Raw genomic sequence first — 22,629 nt, forward strand, 5'->3', positions numbered from 1 at the left:
ATTAGTGGATTGATATGCAGCTTTATTCAAAGATCACATAATGCTTACAACTTCTAAAAAATAAAGTTAGAGTCTTCTATTGCATCTGGAATAACTTTGATTTTTATTTTAAGGTTATTCCACTCATACATAAATTTATAGTGTTCCTGCAGACCCAAACTTCTTTTTTTTTTTTTTTTTTTTTTTTTTTTATCTTTTATTTAATGAATATAAATTTCCAAAGTACGACTCATGGGTTACAATGGCTTCCCCCCCCCATACCGTCCCTCCCACCAACAACCCTCCCCTTTCCCACTCCCTCTCCCCTTCCATTCACATCAAGATTCATTTTCGATTATCTTAATATACAGAAGATCAGCTTAGTATACCTTAAGTAAGTATTTCAACAGCCAAACTTCTTTAAATGCAGTTTCTGTTTTGTCATTAGTTAATTAAATCTTTTCCTTGTCTTTATTAAGCACTTTTTAGCCTGTAGTCATTACAGTTTGAGCAAACCACAGTTATTTCCTTTAATCTTTCTATTTGACAATTAAAGAGCAAAAGAAAGTTCTGTGCTTAAATAGCATTTTACGTTTGTTTTTGGAATGAATGAATCTCAAGTTTCTGCTGAATTAACTCTGAATTGCTGTGTGACCTTTTTTTGTGCTTTGATTGTTATAAAATAGCTAGTTATCTTGAAGTTAAACTTGTAAATAATCTGTAATCTGATTCATGTATCTCTTTAATCAGCTGTATTACTAACTTGTTAACTTAGTTTTTCCATTTGGCATTTCTTACAACCTAAGGGTGATTACTGAATTAACTAAAAGAAAGAAGCTATAGTAGTAAGCCCAAGAGGCTATCATGATACAAATGGTCGTTACTTCATTTAGAGAGAAAAAAATGTTTTAAGCTCTTCCAAAAATAATGACCCATATAAATCATATCTGTTAATAGAACTAGTTCTTATGGCTTATTGACCCAGTCAAAAATAGTGTATCTTCAAAGCAGGAAAAGTATCAGTGCAATTCTCTATATGAAAGACTTTCTGCCAGCAAATATAACTAGTAAGGAAAATTTTGGTAGTGTGAAATATTCTGTAGATTTCATTTCCTTCCAAATTTCAAATAGTTTGGAATTTTTTACAGTAAAGAATTTGTAATATGATTGCCATGATTCATCTTTAATTTTACTTAATGTGTGTATATGTGTATATAGTTATATATATATACACTATAATTATTTAATACTTTTCAAGTGGCTATTTGTGAAATTTTAAAAGATCAATTTTTTATAAGATTTATTTATTTATTTGAGAGGCAGAGTTACAGACAGAGAGAGGAAGAGACAGAGGGAGAGACAGATAGAGAGGTCTTCCACCTGCTGCAATACTCCCCAAATGGCCACAGTGGCCAGAGCTGGGCCAATCCGAAGCCAGGAGTCAGGAGCTTCTTCCAGATCTCCCACATGGGTGCAGAGGCCCAAGCACCTGAGTCATTCTCCATTGCTTTCCCAGACCATTAGCAGAGAGCTGGATTGAACATGGAGCAGCCAGGACTCTAACCAGTGTCCATATAGGATGCTGGCACCACAGGTGGAGGCTTACTACTATGCCACAGTGCCAGCCTCAAAGATCAATAAGTTTTTTAAAAAATTATAAATTGTGAATAATTGCTACAATAAAATTCAAATCTCTTATCTTGATATTCCAGATTCTGCACCTGCCTTTCCAATTTTATCTCTCACTGAATCGCTCCATATATGGTCAGGCCCAATTATCTGATAGTGAATTAATTCATTTTGGTTTAATCATGTTACAGGCATAGCAGGAACTTGGAGAAAGTGTACTTTCCAAGCCAACTGAATAGTTAGAATTAACTGTTGCTGATTTTCTAGGCTAGTTGGCCTTTAGCTTCCCAGGTTGACAGGAAGAAAGGTTTGGAGAACTGCCTGTTCCACTCATCCCTTGCCAAGGTTCACTTCAGATTTGGCTTCTCTCCTTTAGCTTAGGGCGCATAGTCAAGACTAATGGATGTATCATGAGTTGATTGCAGTTTTGTTTTAAGTATGATTTTACGTGTCTCCAGCTCTCTACTCACCATTCATTCTGAGAGCTTTTTCCCTTTTTTGCTTTTGCTCATATTTCTCTTTACTTGAAATGTTCTTACTTTCTTCTTCAAGTCCTAACAAGCCCATTATTCCTTCAAAGAAAATTAACTGTAACTTCATCTCATTCCCTTTATAGTATCTGTTTTATTCTTCATTGTATTTTGTTTAGTGATTTTTTTTTTAACCCTCTTTCCAACTAAGCATGTCGGTAATCATATCTTGCTATGGCAGCCTCACATCCTGCAGAGAGTTTAGATAATTAATAAAGGTGGTGAATGAGAGACTGAATGACTGCTAAACAAGACCTCTATTTCCTTTTAACCATTAACATTGTACCTTTTGAAATTTAAAAAAATACACATGAGAATATGGGCTTCACCTAAATTGAGGTCTTTACATTGAAAAGGTAGAAATCTTGCGGTATTTGTGGTAGTGACATACTGAGGAATATTTTTCATGTTTATCACATCTATGAATAGTAGGAAATATATTTATAAATATTTGGCAATATATTGCGAAAAATATTTTATATTCTACTCAAAATACATGTTTTACTATAATCTACATATGATTAAACTATTTAATACTGCTTTTTCAGGGATAAAGAATAACTCTTATTTGTAGACTAGTATCATAGAATATGATTGCATGTGAATGGACTACTTAATGGAGATCTAATTATAAAATGTATTGCTATGCCATATTTTATTCTTACAGAAACAGATGGGAGAGATGAAACTACAGCTTCAAAATGTCATCAAGGAAAATGAAAGGTAGACAAATAGCTGTTGATTCTTTTATTGTTGTCTTAGATAACTTTTATTTTTGTTACTTGCTATTTGATATATATAATATACTAGTTAAGACTGTGGACTCAGGGGCCTGATTGGCTCCTGACATCATTACTTACTAGCTGTGTGACCTTAGACCAGTTATTTAACTTCCTTCTGTTTCAGTTTCCCTGTCTATAAATTGAAGATAATAACAGAACCTATTTTATTGGTCTGACTCTAAGAGAAAAAGTAAGGGTTTATTATGGGGTACATAATAATACACAGCTTATGAACACCAGCAATAATAGTTTAGAGCATTATATGTAAACAGACTGACACAATGAAAACTTGTCAACCCACCACCTAGCTTAAAAGCTACAGATGTTTCTAATACCCATGCATGTATCCATCTATTCCTTCCATTTGTCATTCCTCTACCAGAAGTGAATCTTATTTTGAATTTTGTCATTCTCTTCAAATTTTTCTATAGTTATATATAAAACCAATGTATTATATATATTTGCATATAGAAATATGATATCATCTAGTATTCTAGAACTTACTTTTTTGCTAAATATCATGCACAAATGCTTCAAGTGATGAAACAGGTTATGTGAATGTTCAATTTTGCATTTTATTGTCAACTTGATTTCCAAAGTAGTTGCCAATTTATATTTTCATCAGTAATATTTATGAGTTTATATGGATCCATATATTTTATCAGCTTCTTAAATTTGTTGTTTTGACAACTAAGTAAATTTTCATTGTGGTTTTAATTTCCATTTTGCTGTAATAATATGGTTGGCCATTTTTCACATTTGTTTTCCTATTTGTTTTTCTTTTCTCATTGATTGCTTATTCATTTCTTTTTCCTGTTGTCTCTGAGTATTTCTTTAATTTTTCCCTTATTTAGTTTTTGAAGTACATACTTAACGGTGTGCCAGTCAGTGTTAATGTGGTAAACAATAACTAGAGATTTCAAATGAGAAAGAATTTAATTCATTTACATTTAAGTACAATAACACATTAGTTTTGGGGTCACACCTCAGAGGTCAGCAATTTATGCTGCTGCCTTCCATCACTTTTGCTAGCACTGCAGCATAGTTTCCATGAAGCTGGATAATGGAGTGCTGAGTATTGACGACAAGAGACACTCAAGTCCATTGTTTTGCTTGGCTGCTGTCACATCATTAAAAACATGGTCATAACTCACTTCTGCCTTTATTATCTTCCTCTCGTGACTCTGGCTATTGAAATTGTTATCTCATGTACAACTTCAGCTGCAAGGACATCTGAGGATGTGGTGTTTAGACTTTCAGCCATGTGATAAAGACAGGAGTTTGGAAAGGGACAGAAATGAATATGTACCAGTAATCCATGCAACACACTAGATAATAGATATGTCAAGTATCTAGTCCCGGATTGTATTCTGTTTGATGAACAGAATTTCTAAATATTTCATCAAATTCTAAGATACTTAAATCTCTCAGTCCTTTCCTTTGCCCTTAAGAATTTCTTTCTCAGGAAGGAAGGAAGGGGTTGAAGGACAGAGGGAAGTATGGTATCTTCTTAGAACTGTACCTATGAAATACATGAAATATGTTCCTTTTATATTAATAAAAATTAAAAAATTTCTTTATCAGTGTAATGTCATGGAGATCTCTCATATTTGCTCCTAAAAATGTTTAAAACATTTTTCTATCCCAAGTTTTTTAACTTTAACCTTTAAAGTTCCTGTGTAGGACTGAAATCTGAAACATCTTTTGTTAACTTTCACCTAAACTAAAAAAATATGAGTTATACATTTTGCATTCATTTACATTATTTAGTAGTTTATTTTTTATGCTTGTTATATTTTATTTTACTGTGGCTCTGTTTAGGTTAATGCATGTTCTTTAAAACTATTTGCACTCCTATGGAATTATTGTGTCTTTGTTTTGTCATTCTTTTCTCTCCTTTTAACATCACACTCTTCCTTTCAGGCCAAGGTCTTTTTTTAATTTTTTTTTTTATTTGACAGATAGAATTTGAGAGATAGAGAGGCAGAGAAAGGTCTTCCTTCTGTTGGTTCACCCCCCAAATGGCCTCTACGGCCAGAGCTACACCAATCCGAAGCCAGGAGCCAGGTGCTTCTTCCTGGTCTCCCATGTGGGTGCAGGCGCCCAAGCACTGTCCATCCTCCACTGCCTTCCCGGGCCACAGCAGAGAGCTGGACTGGTCTCCCATGTGGGTGCAGGGGCCCAAGCACTTGGGCCATCCTCCACTGCCCTCCTGGGACACAAGAGAGAGCTGGACTGGAAGAGGAGCAACCGGGACTAGAAGAACCCAGCGCCCATATGGATGCCAGTGCTGCAGGCGGAAGATTAGCCAAGTGAGCCACGGTACCGACCCCAGGCCAAGGTCTTTTAAAGCCAGTCTTCACCTACTTAACAATAATGCATTTAGTTAGTCCATTTTCTGTTGGTATAACAACATGCCCCCAGCTGGGTAACTTATAAAGAAAACAGATTTATATGGCTCACAGTTCTAGAGGTCTAAGAGTACAGTGTCTGCATCAGGTTGGCTTCTGATGAGGACCTCGTACTGCCTTATATCTTGGCCAATGAGCAGAAATCTGGGTTGATTCCATATCTTTAGCTATTATGAATTGAGCTGCAATAAACATGGGAGTACAGATAACTCTTTCATATGCTGATTTCATTTCCTTTAGGTAATTTCTCAGGAGTGGGATGGCTGAGTCATATGATAGGTCTATATTCAGATTTCTGGGGTATCTCTATACTGTTCCACAGCAGCTGTACCAGTTTACATTCTCACCAACAGTGAATTAGGATACCTTTTTCCACACATCCTTATCGACATTTGTAATATGCTGATTTTTGTATGAAAGCTATTATAGCTGGGGTGAGGTGAAACCTCATTGTGGTTTTGATTTGCATTTCCCTGATGGCTAGTGATCCTAAGCATTTTTTCATATGTCTGTTGGCCATTTGAATTTCCTCCTTTGAAAATTTCCTCTTTTGAACCCTGGTACTCCATAAGGAATATGTGGCATCCAAATCAGGATCTTAACTGCTAGGCCAAATGCCTGCCTGATATTTACCTTTTTTAAATTAAAACTAAATATTTTTAATACAGAAGGTTTAAATAGCATTATACAATAGAATTATTTTAAGCATTTATTTTAATAGATATGTTCTCACAATTTGATGAAAATTCAGTGATATTTTATATCAAAGCCATAATTTTAAATTTATTTCACTTTTCCTAATTATATCATTAGTTTATGTTGACAGTATCCTATGAATACAACACAGTCAGTGATGGGAATGAGTTCATATAAATATTTATAAAAAACAATAAAACTTCTCTTCTAAAATTTTATCTATTTTTTTATAAGGGGGAGAAAATAAATCTCTAGTATTACATGGTAAACACTTGTCCTGGTACCATGAGGAATACTATTCTCTAAAGTCTCCAAAGTCTCCTAATGCTATCTGCTTAAGCTGTAACTATGGAATTTTAAATTTCTATCTCTAATAATCCTTTATAAAGCTAGAACTAAACTGATTTCTCTGTATGTTTCTATTTTTAATTGAGTTTGCATGTGTATGTGTATGTGTAGACCTCTGATCACACTCCCATTTCATTACCAGCATTTAGCTACTCTGGCCTTCTTAATTTGCTTCCTTACACATTGCAAACCAGAGAAACTCACTTGTTTCTTCTACCTAGAAAGATCTTCTTCCAACCCACATTAGACTGGTCTCTTCTTTCTGTCCAAGTCTCTAATCAGCAAGGCAATATCTAACACTGTTCTTCCTAACCCCTCCCACCTTTCTTTATGCTATACAATTTAATTTTACTCATATTACTTTATTAATACCAGAAAGTATTTATCTGCTTGCTTATTATTTTTCTCATAAACTAGAATATGTCTGGCAGAGCCTTCATCTGTGCTTTTTACCACTTTACCTATTACTATTGAGAGGCACTTAATACATAGTAAATGCTTATTAAATCCTTTTTTCTTGAATTATTTCATGCATTAAAAATGTAAGCACATATAAGAAAACTTCAAAGAGTATTTTCAAAAGTGGAATTGAAAGATAAATTTATTTTGGTACAAAATAATTTTGAAATCCAAACATAGCTTTTTTACAATATTTACATGAACTTTTGGAAGACCTTTTGTATATTCATATTTGGCATTTTTTGCTCTGGGAAACAGAGGCTTGGATAATTTTATGTAAATTGAAATATCTACAACTGGAAAATAATCAGGGACATCTCCAAGGGTGTGCTTCTCTGCCATTTGCACAGCCTTTGCGTCTGTTTTGTTGGCACCCCTGACCTCTGTGAAGCTGCTCTTCTAACTTTTACAGTCAAAATGCCAATGTTCTCTGTTCTCTAGTTCTAATCCTGAAGACACTCAGTATTATTAATTTAGCTAAGTGCCATGACTTGTATTTGTTGGAGCTTTTTGTTCCAGCTAGCTTATGATAGTGTTTGAATGGATCGCACTGAAAAAGATGCAGATTTTAATCTAATCATTGGCCTTTCCTGTGCACAGAATGACCCATGTAGTTCTCCAGAGCCACTACATATGATCAAGGACTACTTAAATCTCTGCAAGTTAGACCTCATGATATATTCCGTGTCCAGTGTGTATGTTAGCAGTAATTGTGGAAGAACTGACTCTAATTGGAGACATAGAGAAGACTTAAATGAGTAGGTGAAATCTTAGCCTATTCTTTCAGAATGAGTAGGAGTTCATTACCTGAAAAAAACAATTATATTCTCAATAAACTACAAGTCATTTAATATGGCAGAATTTCAGTATATGTAGGGAAATCATACATGATGAAAGTGGAATAGTGGGAAGGGACCAAATGATGAAAGATTTTACATACTTTGCTAAGCAATTTGAATTTTTCTTACACATAGCAGAGGGGGCACTTCGAGGATTTTAAACAGAGGGTAGGGTATACTTTAGAAAGACTTTTTTTCCAGTTGCGATTTAGAAATAGAAAATACCAGGGGACTGGTGTCATGGCTCAGTGAGTCAGGCCGCTTGCACCATCAGCATGCCTATTTAAGCACCATTCTTTATTTTTTTAGAAAGCTTTTTTAAATAAATATAAATTTAATAGTCACAGCTTTTGGAATATAGCAGTTCTTCCCCCCATATCCTTCCTCTCACCCCCACTCCCGTCCTACCTCCTACTCCCTCTCCCATCTCATTCTTCATCAAGATTCATTTTCAATTATGTTTATATACAGAAGGCCAACTCTATAGTAAGTAAAGATTTCAACAGTTTGCAACCACACTGACACACAAAGTATAAAGTATTATTTGAGGACAAGTTTTACCATTAATTCTCATAGTACAGCTCATTAAGGACAGAGGTCCTGCAGGGGGAGTTAGGGCACAGTGACTCCTGTTGTTGATTTAACAAATGATACTCTTATTTATGACATCAGTGATCAACTGAGGCTCTTGTCATGAGCTGTCAAGGCTATGGAAGCCTTTTGAGTCCACAAACTCTGTCAGTATTTAGACAGGGTGATAAGCAAAGTAGGTTTCTCCTCCCTTCAGAGAAAGGTACCTCCTTCTTTGATGGTCCGTTCTTTTCATTGGGATCTCACACAGAGAGATCTTCACGTAGGTCATTTTTTTTCCACAGTGCCTTGGCTTTCCATTCCTAAAATGCTGTCATGGGCTTTTTAGCCAGATCCAAATGCTTTAAGGGCTGGTTCTGAGGCCAGAGTGCTGTTTAGGGCATTTGTCATTCTTAGTCTGTTAAGCACCATTTCAAATCCCACCTGCTCCACTTCTGATCCAGCCCCCTCCTGATGCTCCTGGGAAGGCAGCAGAGAACGGCCCAAGTGTTTCGGCCCCTGCCACCCAGTATATATGTTAGCATGTATTAGCCTGGGAGACCCAGATGGAGTCCCAGACTCCTGGCTTCTGCCTGACCCAGCATTAGTTGTTGCATCATTTTGGGGAGTAATCCAGCAGATGGAAGAGTTCCCTCTCTCTATCTATCTCTCTCTCTCTTTAACTCTGCCTTTAAAATAAATAAGAATACTAATTCAGGAAAGAATGGTAGACAGTTCATTGGAGGGGCTTAAGAAGGGAAGCATTGGTTCTTCTTGGTAGGGTCATCTGTCTTACTCCCAAAAAGATATGCTGCACTGAAGCAGTGGTGTGGATAGTTTTACCAAGGAGGCTTGCACTTAGCAGAGGAGAGAAATCTATCATTCATCATAGGGAGAGCAGTTATCTAGAATGTTTTTTAACTATGTGTATTTATCTTACTCTGTGTTTTGTGTTATTTGATTGATTCTGAAATTAACTAGCCATTCCCCTGACTCTCATTTTAAGACCTTCAAAACTGACACGTCACTGTAGTCAGTCAATGGCATATCAGAATTTATTAAGCAGTATTTTTGTTACTGCTGTGTAAAACAATGGAGTATCTTTTTTTTTATTTTTTTATTATTTTTTGACGGGCAGAGTGGAAAGTGAGAGAGAGAGAAAGGTCTTCCTTTGCCGTTGGTTCACCCTCCAATGGCCGCCGTGGCTGGCACGCTGTGGCCGGTGCACCGTGCTGATCCGATGGCAGGAGCCAGGTACTTCTCCTGGTCTCCCATGGGGTGCAGGGCCCAAGGATTTGGGCCATCCTCCACTGCACTCCTGGGCCACAGCAGAGAGCTGGCCTGGAAGAGGGGCAACCGGGACAGAATCCGGTGCCCCAACCGGGACTAGAACCCGGTGTGCCGGCACCACAAGGCGGAGGATTAGCCTAGTGAGCCGCGGTGCCTGGAGCATCTTTATATCAAAGACAAACTGAATTGGAATACAAGTTAGAATTGTGTTTGATTCGTCTTTGTCATCTAAAAAATCTAAACTTTTAGAAAAGATCATCTTTTCCAACTTTTTATTGTCTAATTGTGATAATTGGTTATGATTTCATTGCTGCAGTTACTGGCTGGTGATTTTCCTGCTATCAGTATTTGAATCTATCTGTAACTCAGTTTTTTTAATCTACAAAATAAGAAATCTAGACTATAAGATTTCAAAACTTTTTAATATATTTTATGATTATAGTAAGTGCTATCTAAATATTTACCTGGAATGACACTGTATAATTTCAGTTTTTTTGGATTTGTTGAGACTTGCTTTATGGCCACCATGTGGTATGTCCTAGAGGAAGATCCATGCACTGATGAAATGAATGTTTATTCTGCAACTGTGGAATGAAATGTTCTGTAGATATCAGTTAGGTCCATTAGGTCCATAGTGTAGATTAGCTCTGTTGTTTCTTTGTTGTTTTTCTGTATAGTTGGTCTGTCCGTTGATGAAAGTGGATGCCGAAGTCCCCAATTATTATTATATTGGAGTCTATGTCTCCCTTTAGATCCATTAACATTTGTTTTAAATAGCCATTTACACTGGCATTGGGTGCAAATACATTTACTATAGTTACATCTTCCTGTTGAATTGATCTGTTAATCATTACGTAATGTCCCTTTGTCTCATTTAACAGTTCTGTGTTAAAGCCTGTTTTGTTTGATGTTAGGTTGGCTACTCCTGCTTGTTTTTGCTTGCCATTAGCAGAGAATATATTTTTCCATCCTTTCACTCTGAGTCTGTGTTGGTGAGGTGTGTTGTAGGCAGCAAATTTATAAATCTTGTCTTTTAATCCATTCAGTTAGTCTGTGTCTTTTAGTGGGAGAATTACTGTATATATACATGATGGAATATTACCAAGCCATGAAAAAAGGAAATTCTATCTTTTACAACAAAATGGATGCAACTGGAAACCATTACACTTAGTGAAATAAGCCAGTCCCAAAAAGACAAATATCATGTTTTTTCTGCTATGTGGTAGTTAATATAGAATACAAAAATTATGTAGGAATGAAACAGACATCTTGTAATTTGATTATTCATTTTAGCCCTTGTACTCCTGTGGAACTGTGGTCTTTCTGCTTTTTACTCATTGAGTATTATGGTTTGTGGTGCATCATACCTGTGGTTATACAGTGCATTGAAATTATGTTGTAATAAAAGTTAAAAAAAGGAGGGCACTATGAGAAACAATGACTTGATCAGCCCTTGTCCTGTCAAGGAACAACTTACTATTTTATTCCTTTTAATATTTTTTGTTTTACTTAATACCATTGGTTGAACTCTTTAATTAACACACAATTATTCTTAGGCATTTAAATTTAACTGAAAAGTGATCTCTGTTAAATATAAGAGTGGGAATAAGAGAGGGAGGAGATGTACAGTTTGGCACTTGCTCACATGGACTTACCCCTAATGGTAGAGCTAGAAACGTGCCAGGAGATTCCAATTCAGTCCCATCAAGGTGGCTTGTACCGATGCCATCTTACTAGTCAAAGTGATCAGTTTAAGTTCATAATTGATCATAATGATAGGATTAAGTGACAAAGGGATCACATAAACAAGACTATTGTCTGCAAATAATAATTGATAGAATTAAAAAGGAGCGAACAAAATAACATGAGAAGTGGGATACACAGCAGACTCATAGAATGGCAGATGTCCTAAACAGCACTCTGGCCTCAGAATCAGCCCTTAAGGCATTCAGATCTGGGTAAAATCCCATGAGAGTATTTCAGGCATAGAAAGCCAAGACACTCTGGCCAAAAAAAAAAAAAAAAAAAAAAAGTAAAATAGAAAAAACCCAAACCTAAATGAAAGATCTCTGTGAGTGAGATCCATCCCAGTGGAAAGAACAGGCCATCAAAGAAGGAGGTACCTTTCTCTGAAGGGAGGAGACAACTTCCACTTTGACTATTACCTTGTCTAAATAAGATCAGAGTTGGTGAACTCAAGAGGCTTCCATAGCCTGTGGATTCGTTTCTGAGATGAAGAGCGTGGTGGGGGCAAGAGGCGTGGAGTCACCATAAGGACCCCAGGAGTTGGGTGAAAGCAGGCCTGAGGCAAGCAGCCTGCAGACTCGTTTATTTCAGTTGCTACAGCAGCTTATATAGCCAAGGCAGCCAATCCGGTCAAGGGGCAGTCTGTGCCCTAACCAATCACAACCTGTTGCCAGGCAGGCTCCATTGTCATGTGGTTTTCGAAGCCATCCAATCACAGTCTGTTGTCAGTCAGGCTCTGTTGTCATGTGGTTTCCGAAACCATCCAATCACAGCCTGTTTCCAGGCAGTTTCTGTTGCCAGCAGCCATCCTGGCATGGCCTTCTCATTCCACCACAAGGAAGCATAAGCTGTTTTGTATTATTATATTGTATACATACATATGTATATATACATGTATATATTATATTGTATATATTGTATATTGTATTATTATTATTATTATTATAAGCTTTTTGTATTATTGGTGTGCTTCCTGGCATAAGATAGAAAGAAGCCTTCTTATCTCTTAGTAATTAGTATGTTGAGTGAGAGTCAGTAAAATCAAGAATCACATAAAGTATACTTAAAAATTTTTGGCTTTGAGTTAATATAATGACATTTATTCTTTTACTTTTTGATACAATGCCAAGCTCTTTCTTTGAGTAAGGAATTCTGCTAATTATAGTTCTTTGTTATCCACATGTAAACCATATGGATATAATATATTTATAATTTCTAGTTTTCCGGTTTTTTTTTTTTTTTTACCAAGAGCAAGAACTTAAAGATCCTTTTTATCTCCTTTTAATACTTTTTGGTTTTATAATTTTTCTGACTTCTTATAATTATCTTTACTTACCTTTAATTCAACAGTGGTTACTTAACAACTCATCTTTATTGGACCTTTCACATTCAGTTTAGGTTTTACAGGGAAACTAATTCTTCTGTGGTCTTATTTTTCACTTTGGCTTATATTTAATTAAATTGTGAGATTATAATAACAGGTTTTGACTGAGATGGTAAATTGCTTAACATCTGTTGCAATCTCCTTTTTGTAACACTTTCTGTACTGCAGAGGCTGAAAAATGAAAAATCAGTTCAGGATATAACTTAGGGTCTGCTGATGGAAGAACTTGTTTGAGACCTGAATCAGAAAATATCTAGATGGAAAGGTAGTACCTTTAACATCTTTTTTTGTGGATGAGAATCAAACCAGTGTAGTATGGCTCTAGAGTCAACAATTCTGGCAGCCACTCCTTTCACAGAATTTGCACCAAATCTTACAGATCAACTGATTGATGTGTGGTGCAGTTAGTATTATTAATAATAAGGATAATTCTGTTAGCCCCTAGAAATCTTTTTTTTAATGTTTGGATTTTCTTTTATTTTTAAACTTTTATTTAATAAGTATAAATTTCCAAAGTACAGCTTATGGATTACAATGGCTTCCCCCCCATAACTTCCCTCCCACCTGCAACCCTTCCCTCTCCCGTTTCCTCTCCCATTCCATTCACATCAAGATTCATTTTCAATTATCTTTATATACAGAACATCAATATAGCATATATTAAGTAAAGATTTCAACAGTTGCACCCACACAGAAACACAAAGTGTAAAGTACTGTTTGAGTACTAGTTAATAGCATTAATTCACAATGTACAACACATTAAGGATAGAGATCCTGCATGAGGAGTAAGTGCACAGTGACTGCTGTTGTTGACATAACAAATTGACACTCTTGTTTTTTTTTTTTTAACTTTTATTTAATAAATATAAATTTCCAGAGTACAGAATATGGATTACAATGGCTTCCCCCCCATAACATCCCTCCCACCCGCAACCCTCCCCTTATCCACTCCCTCTCCCCTTCCATTCACATCAAGATTCATTTTCGATTCTCTTTATATACAGAAGATCAGTTTAGCATACATTAAGTAAAGATTTCAACAGTTTGCTCCCACACAGAAACATAAAGTGAAAAATACTGTTTGAGTACTAGTTATAGCATTAAATCTCAATGTACAGCACACTAAGGACAGAGATCCTACATGAGGAGTAAGTGCACAGTGCTTCCTGTTGTTGACTTAGCAAATTGACACTCTTGTTTATAGCCTCAGTAATCACCCTAGGCTCTTGTCATGAGCTGCCAAGGCTATGGAAGCCTCCTGAGTTCACTGACTCTGATCATTTTTAGACAAGGCCATGGTCAAAGTGGAAGTTCTCTCCTCCCTTCAGAGAAAGGTACCTCCTTCTTTGATGACCCACTCTTTCCACTGGGATCTCACTCACAGAGATCTTTCATTTAGGTTTTTTTTCCCCAGAGTGTCTTGGCTTTCCATGCCTGAAATACTCTCATGGGCATTTCAGCCGGATCCGCATGCCTTAAGGGCTGATTCTGAGGCCAGAGTGCTGTTAGGACCTTTGCCATTCTATGGGTCTGCTGTGTATCTCACTTCCCATGTTGGATCATTCTCTCCCTTTTTGATTCTATCAGCTAGTATTTGCAGACACTACTCTTGTTTATGTGATCCCTTTTGTCGCTCCCCGTCTTCGTGGAGGAACGACACAGGACCCTGCGCTGTTCTTTCGTCTGCTCGGCCCTCCCCGGGTTTGCTGCTGGTTCTTCCCGGGTTGGCTACTGTCCCTTCCACCTCCGTGGAAGGGCAGTTCCCCCTGGCCACTTTCCCCACTTCCGCAGGGGAGCGGCACACCGCCAGCCGGCTCTCTTGGGGGCTGCACAGGTGTTCCTTCAGATAGATGTTCCCCTTAGATGTTCCTGGTGCATGCCGTCTCTCTCCTCCTTTATAGTCCTCCTCCGCCAATCCTAACTCGGCTGCCCACACGCCGAGTACGCTGCTCTCCTCCAATCAGGAGCAGGATCAGCTCCTGGAGGTCATCACTCAAGTTGGCAAGAGGCAGCTGCATAGAAGCTGTTTTCTCCTCTCCCAGCGCCATATTGTGGGAGAGCAGATGCATAGAATAAGTCTTAATTCCAGTAACTCAGTCCAGTCCGGGTTGCTCCCCACACCTTTGGTTCTTATTTTTTTAACTTTTATTTAATGAATATAAATTTCCAAAGTATGGCTTATGGATTACAATGGCTTCCCCCCCATAACGTCCCTCCCACCCGCAACCCTCACCTTTCCCATTCCCTCTCCCCTTCCATTCACATGAGGATTCCTTTTCAATTCTCTTTATATACAGAAGATCAGTTTAGCATACATTAAGTAAAGATTTCAACAGTTTGCTCCCACACAGAAACATAAGGTGAAAAATAATAGATGATTTTTTAAATGATGATTAAATCAGATCAGACCTATTGTCATGTTTAATCCCAGTGAGAGTCAAGTTGGGAATTGATAATTTCTTCTTCTTTTTTTTTTTTTTTTTTACAGAAGATCAGTTTAGTATACATTAAGTAAAGATTTCAACAGTTTGCACCCCATAGAAACACAAAGAGAAATATACTGTTTGAGTACTCATTATAGCATTAAGCCTCAATGTAGAGCACATTAAGGACAGAGATCCTACATGAGGAGTAAGTGCACAGTGACTCCTGTTGTTGACTTTACAAATTGACACTCCTGTTTATGGCATCAGTAATCTCCCTATGCACCAATCATGAGTTTCCAAGGCTATGGAAGCCCCTTGAGTTCTCTGACTCTTATCTTGTTTAGACAAGGTCATAGTCAAAGTGGAGGTTCTCTCCTCCCTTCAGAGAAAGGTACCTCCTTCTTTGAAGACCTGTTCTTTCCACTGGGATCTCACTCACAGAGATCTTTCATTTAGGGTGTTGTTGTTGTTGTTGTTGTTTTTTGCCAGAGTGTCTTGGCTTTCCATGCCTGAAATACTCTCATGGGCTTTTCAGCCAGATCAGAATGCCTTTAGGGCTGATTCTGAGGCCAGAGTGCTGTTTAGGACATCCGCCATTCTATGAGTCTGCTGAGTATCTCGCTTCCCATGTTGGATCACTCTCCCCTTTATTTATTCTATCGGTTAGTATTAGCAGGTACTAGACTTGTTTATGTGCTCCCTTTGACTCTTAGTCCTTTCATTATGATCAATTGTGAACTGAAATTGATCACTTGGAATAGTGAGATGGCATTGGTACATGCCACCTTGATGGGATTGAATTGGAGTACCCTGGTATGTTTCTAACTCTACCATTTGGGGCAAGTCAGCTTGAGCATGTCCCAAATTGTACATCTCTTCCCTCTCTTATTCCCACTCTTATGTTTAACAGGGATCACATTTCAGTTAAATTTCAACACTTAAGAATAACTGTGTATTAATTACAGAATTAAACCAGTCATATTAAGTAGAACAGACAAAAAAAACTACTAAGAGGGATAATGTATTAAGTTGTTCATTAACAGTCGGGCTATGCTGATCCAGTCACCGTTTCTCATAGTGTCCATTTCACTTCAACAGGTTTCCTTTTTGGTGTTCAGTCAGTTGTCACCAATCAGGGAGAACATATGGTATTTGTCCCTTTGGGACTGGCTTATTTCACTCAGCATGATGTGTTCCAGATTTCTCCATTTTGTTGCAAATGACTGGATTTCGTTGTTTCTTACTGCGGTATAGTATTCTAAAGAGTACATATCCCATAATTTCTTTATCCAGTCTACTGTTGATGGGCATTTAGGTTGGTTCCAGGTCTTGGCTATTGTGAATTGAGCTGCAATAAACATTAGGGGGCAGACCGCTTTTTTGTTTGCCAATTTAAATTCCTTTGGGTAAATTCCAAGGAGTGGGATGGCTGGGTCAAATGTTAGGGTTATCTTCAGGTTTCTGAGGAATCTCCAGACTGACTTCCATAGTGGCTTCACTAGTTTGCATTCCCACAAACAGTGGGTTAGTGTCCCTTTTCCCCCACATCCTCGCCAGCATCTGTTGTTGGTAGATTTCTGTATGTGAGCCATTCTAACTGGGGTGAGGTGAAACCTCATTGTGGTTTTGATTTGCATTTCCCTGATTGCTAGTGACGTTGAACATTTTTTCATGTGCCTGTTGGCCATTTGGATTTCCTCTTTTGAAAAATGTCTATTGAGGTCCTTGGCCCATCTCTTGAGTGGGTTGTTTGTTTTGTTTTTGTGGAGTTTCTTGATCTCTTTGTAGATTCTGGTTATTAACCCTTTATCTGTTGCATAGTTTGCAAATATTTTTTCCCATTCTGTCGGTTGTCTCTTCACTCTCCTGACTGTTTCTTTTGCCGTACAGAAACTTCTCAATTTGATGCAATCCCAATAGTTGATTTTGGCTTTGACTGCCTGTGCCTCCCGGGTCTTTTCCAGAAATTCTTTGTCTGTGCCAATATCTTGAAGGGTTTCTCCAATGTTCTCTAATAACTTGATGGTGTCAGGTCGTAGATTTAGGTCTTTAATCCATGTTGAGTGGATTTTTGTGTAAGGTGTAAGGCAGGGGTCTTGCTTCATGTGTCTGCACATGGAAATCCAGTTTTCCCAGCACCATTTATTGAATAGACTGTCCTTGCTCCAGGAATTGGTTTTAGATCCTTGATCAAATATAAGTTGGTTGTAGATGTTCGGGTTGATTTCCGGTGTTTCAATTCTGTTCCATTGGTCTATCCATCTGTTTCTGTGCCAGTACCATGCTGTTTTGATTACAACTGCCCTGTAGTATGCCCTGAAATCTGGTATTGTGATGCCTCCGGCTTTGTTTTTGTTGTACAAGATTGCTTTAGCTATTCTAGGTCTCTTGTGCCTCCATATAAATTTCAGCACCATTTTTTCCAGATCTGAGAAGGTCTTCGGTATCTTGATTGGTATTGCATTGAATCTATAAATTGCTTTTGGGAGAATGGACATTTTGATGCTATTGATTCTTCCAATCCATGAGCATGGAAGTTTTTTCCATTTTTTGGTATCCTCTTCTATTTCTTTCTTTAAGGTTTTGTAATTTTCATCGTAGAGATCTTTAACGTCCTTGGTTAAGTTTATTCCAAGGTATTTGATTGTTTTTGTAGCTATTGTGAATGGGATTGATCTTAGAAGTTCTTCCTCAGCCATGGCATTGTCTGTGTATACAAAGGCTGTTGATTTTTGTGCATTGATTTTATACCCTGCTACTTTGCCAAACTCTTCTATGAGTTCCAATAGTCTCTTAGTCGAGTTCTTTGGGTCCCCTAAATAAAGAATCATGTCATCTGCAAAGAGGGATAGTTTGAGTTCTTCCTTCCCAATTTGTATCCCTTTAATTTCTTTTTCTTGCCGAATAGCTCTGGCTAGAACCTCCAGAACTATATTGAATAGCAGTGGTGAGAGTGGGCATCCCTGTCTGGTTCCAGATCTCAGTGGAAATGCTTCCAACTTTTCCCCATTCAATAGGATGTTGGCTGTGGGTTTTTCGTAGATTGCTTTGATTGTATTGAGGAATGTTCCTTCCAAACCCAGTTTGCTTAGAGTTTTCATCATGAAAGGGTGTTGTATTTTATCAAATGCTTTCTCGGCGTCTATTGAGATAATCATATGGTTTTTCTTCTGCAGTCTGTTAATGTGGTGTATCACATTGATTGTTTTGCGCACATTAAACCATCCCTGCATACCAGGGATAAATCCCACTTGGTCTGGGTGGATGATCTTTCTGATGTGTTGTTGCATTCTATTGGCCAGAATTTTATTGAGGATTTTTGCATCTATGTTCATCAGGGATATTGGTCTGTAATTCTCTTTCAATGCTGCATCTTTTTCCGGCTTAGGAATTAAGGTGATGCTGGCTTCATAGAAAGAATTTGGGAGGATTCCCTCTTTTTCGATTGTTCTGAATAGTTTGAGAAGAATTGGAGTTAGTTCTTTAAATGTCTGGTAGAATTCAGCAGTGAATCCATCTGGTCCTGGGCTTTTCTTTGTTGGGAGGGCCTTTATTACTGTTTCAATTTCTTTCTCAGTTATGGGTCTGTTTAGGTTTTCGATGTCTTCCTGGTTCAATTTAGGTAGGTTGCATGTGTCCAGGAATCTATCCATTTCTGATAGGTTTCCCTGTTTGCTTGCATACAATTCCTTGTAGTAATTTCTGATGATTCTTTTTATTTCTGTGGTGTCTGTTGTTATGTTTCCTTTTTCATCTCTGATTTTATTGATTTGGGTCTTTTCTCTTCTTTTTTTAGTTAGTTGGGCCAATGGGGTGTCAATTTTGTTTATTTTTTCAAAAAACCAGCTCCTCGTTTGGCTGATTTTTTGTAATTTTTTTTGGATTCAATTCTGTTGATTTCTTCTCTGATTTTAATTATTTCTCTTCTCCTACTAGATTTGGGTCTGGTTTGCTGTAGGTTTTCTAGATCCTTGAGGTGAATTGAAAGCTCATCTATTTGGTGCCTTTACAATTTCTTGATGTAGGCCCCTATTGATATAAACTTTCCTCTTAACACTGCTTTTGCTGCGTCCCATAAGTTTTGGTATGTTGTGCTGTTATCCTCATTTAATTCCAGAAAATTTTTGATTTCTCTTTTAATTTCTTCTATGACCCATTGTTCATTCAGGAGCATGTTGTTCAATCTCCATGTGTTTGTGTATGATCTAGGGATTCCTGAGTTGCTAATTTCCAACTTCATTCCTTTATGGTCTGAGAAGCTGCATGGTATGATTCTAATTCTTTTGAATTTGCTGAGACTTGCTTTATGGCCTAATATGTGGTCAATCCTAGAGAAGGTTCCATGTACTGCAGAGAAGAATGTAAAATCTTTAGCTGTAGGATTGAAAGTTCTGTATATATCTGTTAGATCCATTTGGGCTATAGTGTCATTTAAATCTACTGTATCCTAGTTGATCTTCTGTCCTGTTGATCTGTCTATTTCTGAGAGTGGAGTATTGAAGTTCCCCAGTACTATTGTATTGGGGTCTAAGTCTCCCTTTAAGTCCCTTAACAAATCTTTTAGATAAACTGGTGCCCTGTAGTTAGGTGCATATACATTGATAATTGTTATATCTTCTTGTTGTATTGATCCCCTAATCATTATATAGTGTCCCTCTTTGTCTCTCTTAACAGTTTTTGTGGTAAAGTTTATGTTGTCCGATATTAAGATGGCTACGCCCGCTCTTTTTTCATTTCTGTTGGCATGGTATATCTTTTTCCAGCCTTTCACTTTCAGTCTGTATGGATCTTTGTTGGAAAGATGTGTTTCTTGTAAGCAGCAAATAGATGGGTTTTGTTCCTTAACCCAATCAACCAATCTGTGTCTTTTAACTGGACAGTTCAGGCCATTTACGTTCAATGTGACTAATGATAAGTGGTAACTTTGCCCTGCCATTTGCCAAAGATAAGTGCTAATATATGCTTTGAATTCCCTGTGATCTTTTGCTGTGAGGTTTGCTTCCTTTACCTTCTTTCATATCGATGACCGTGTTTCTGTGTTTCTGTGTGCAACACATCTTTAAGCATCTTTTGCAGGGCTGGACGAGTGCCGACAAATTCTTTCAATTTCTGTTTGCTATGAAAAGTCTTTATTTCATCTTCATTCACAAATGATAGCTTTGCATGATATAATATTCTGGGCTGGCAGTTGTTCTCTCTTAGTACCTGGGCTATATCTCGCCATTCCCTCCTAGCTTGTAGGGTTTCTGATGAGAAGTCAGCTGTGAGTCTGATTGGAGATCCTCTGAGAGTAATCTGACGTTTCTCTCTTGCACATTTTAGGTTCTTTTCTTTATGTTTCACTGTGGATTGTTTAATTCCAACGTGTCGTGGTGAGGATCTCTTTTGGTCATGTTTATTAGGGGTTCTGTGAGCTTCCTGTACTAGGATTTCTCTGTCCTTCTCCAAACCTGGGAAATTTTCTGCTAATATCTCACTAAAAAGGCCTTCTAATCCTTTTTCCCTCTCCATGCCTTCAGGAACTCCTAGAACCTGAATGTTGGGTTTTTTAATAGTATCCTGAAGATTCCCAACAATATGTTTTAGATTTCTAATTTCCTCTTCTTTTCTTTGGTCTGACTGTATCCTTTCCTGTTCTCTGTCTTCTAAGTCCGATATTCTCTCTTCTGCTTCACCCATTCTGTTTGTAAGGCTCTCTATTGTGTTTTTCATTTGATCTATTGAATTCTTCACTTCAATATGATTTCTCGTCACTATCCCAGTTTCCTGTTGTACTAGTTGTTTTGTTTCATTTTGATTCTTCCTTAATATTTCATTTTCACGAGAGAGATTTTCTATCTTGTCCATTAAGGATTTCTGTAATTCAAGAATTTGTTTTTGAGAACTTCTTAATGTTCTTATCAATTTTTTGAGATCTGCTTCTTGCATTTCTTCTATCTCATCAAATTCATAATCTTGAATTGGGGTATCTTTTTCATTTGAGGGCGTCATGGTGACTTCCTTGTTTTTATTACCTTGGTTTTTGCGTTTGTTATTTGGCATATTGGAGATAATTGGTTTCTTCACTGTGGTGCTTTTTCTTGTTATACTATGACTCTAGATTAAGTGGACTGTTTTTGATGGAGCCTTAGAGGCTTGAGATGGGTGTGGCCTGAGAGCTCTGTTTGGTGTGCCAAAGGTGACACTCCCAGGTTAGGCGTGATAGATCTCTCTCTCTCTCTCTTTCTTTTTTTTTTTTTGATTCAAAAGGGAAGTAATTCCGCACAGCTGAACGAAGTTGGAGGTAGTTAGCAGGCAAATGATATACCCACAGGAGCCAGAGATCAGAAGCTGTTTCCCAAGGACCACACAGGGAATCTGTTCTGCCCTCAGGGTGGGCTCAAATTCTCCTTCAGTCTCCCACTGGGTTGCCAAAGTTACGGAATTGTAGCGTCTCTGGAGAGTACTCACGTGAATTCCGTGAGTTCTCTCCCCCACCGTCTTTTTTCACAGTCTCAGTTCAGTAGCACCACAAATTTACTAGGTCCTAATCTCCTGTTAATTCGCCCCGCCCAGAGTCAGGTTTTTCTGCTAGGCTCAGGGCCGGTGCAGACCTGAGGTTGCTCTGCTTATGACGTATGTCCAAGATGGCGCCTGCTCTTTGTCTTGCTCGCCCTTGAGAGGTGAGCGGAGAGAGAGAAACCCGTGTCCGTACCAGTCACCTTTTTTTTTTTTTCTCTCTCTCTTCCAGTTAGCCTGGTGAACTTCCCCCCCCTCGGGGGTCGTTCCCTCTAGTCTCCTCTCTCCGCTTGCCTGCCGGTGTCTCGGGCTATTGAGGTTCGGCTCACCTCGCGTTCCAGCGCTGGTGTGTTGAGTCTGCTGCTGGTGTCCCGAACTGAGGGCTCTCACGCTCTCCACGCAGGTCCACTGTGAATCACGCGTTCCAGAAGAGTTTCTTCTGCTGTTTCCTCCCCTACTCTTCCTTGAACCTGCAGTATCTCTAGTTTTATTAAACTGTCTCTCCCCGGACTATCAGTGTGCTCCCTTCCTATTCCGCCATCTTGCCTCCTCCCGAATTCGACACTCTTGTTTATGGCGTTAGTAATCACCCTAGGCTCTTGTCATGAGTTTCCAAGGCTATGGAGCCCCTAGAAATCTTGATAGGATTTTTCCTTTTACTATCAAGCCAAGCAAATAGAACTTTCTCCTTTTTGTTTTCTTCTGGCTCTTACATTTTGACTTGCTATTATGTATTTGAATAACTATATATACTATCTCTGCATGTATTTATTGAACTTAAATGATTGATGTCTAATTTTTAAGATTGTTTAATCATACATAGAAAATAATGCTTTAAACATAAGGAATTCCTTATACCTTTATGGTACTTAAATGTTTTTCTTAATTATACTACTATGAGGATATTTCAAAGAGTTTGTAGAAAATATACATTCTCTCTTTTTTTAATATTATTTATTTATTTGAAAGGCAGAGTTAGAGAGAGAGAGAGAGGCAAAGAAATATATCTAACTTCCATCTGCTGGTTCACTCTCCATATGGC

At 37.8% G+C, this 22,629-nt stretch overlaps 1 protein-coding gene across 7 annotated transcripts in view; it reads left to right on the plus strand.

Moving 5' to 3' along the window:
• The window catches only part of SCLT1 (sodium channel and clathrin linker 1), a 265,393-nt gene that overhangs the window by 40,839 nt on the left and 201,925 nt on the right, over positions 1-22,629 (plus strand). For all 7 annotated transcript variants that reach the window (XR_016211963.1, XR_016211964.1, XM_017347573.4 and 4 more), the window contains one exon: positions 2,806-2,861. Coding sequence is in view for 5 of the 7 variants with exons in the window: in XM_017347573.4 (XP_017203062.3) it covers positions 2,806-2,861 (56 nt within the window). In the remaining 2 variants the exon portion in view is untranslated. The remainder of the gene's footprint in view (positions 1-2,805; positions 2,862-22,629) is intronic.

The sequence above is a fragment of the Oryctolagus cuniculus genome, chromosome 8, assembly GCF_051225735.1.
Source record: "Oryctolagus cuniculus isolate XC-2025 breed Fujian yellow rabbit chromosome 8, ASM5122573v1, whole genome shotgun sequence".
NCBI classification, from domain to species: Eukaryota; Metazoa; Chordata; class Mammalia; order Lagomorpha; family Leporidae; genus Oryctolagus; species Oryctolagus cuniculus.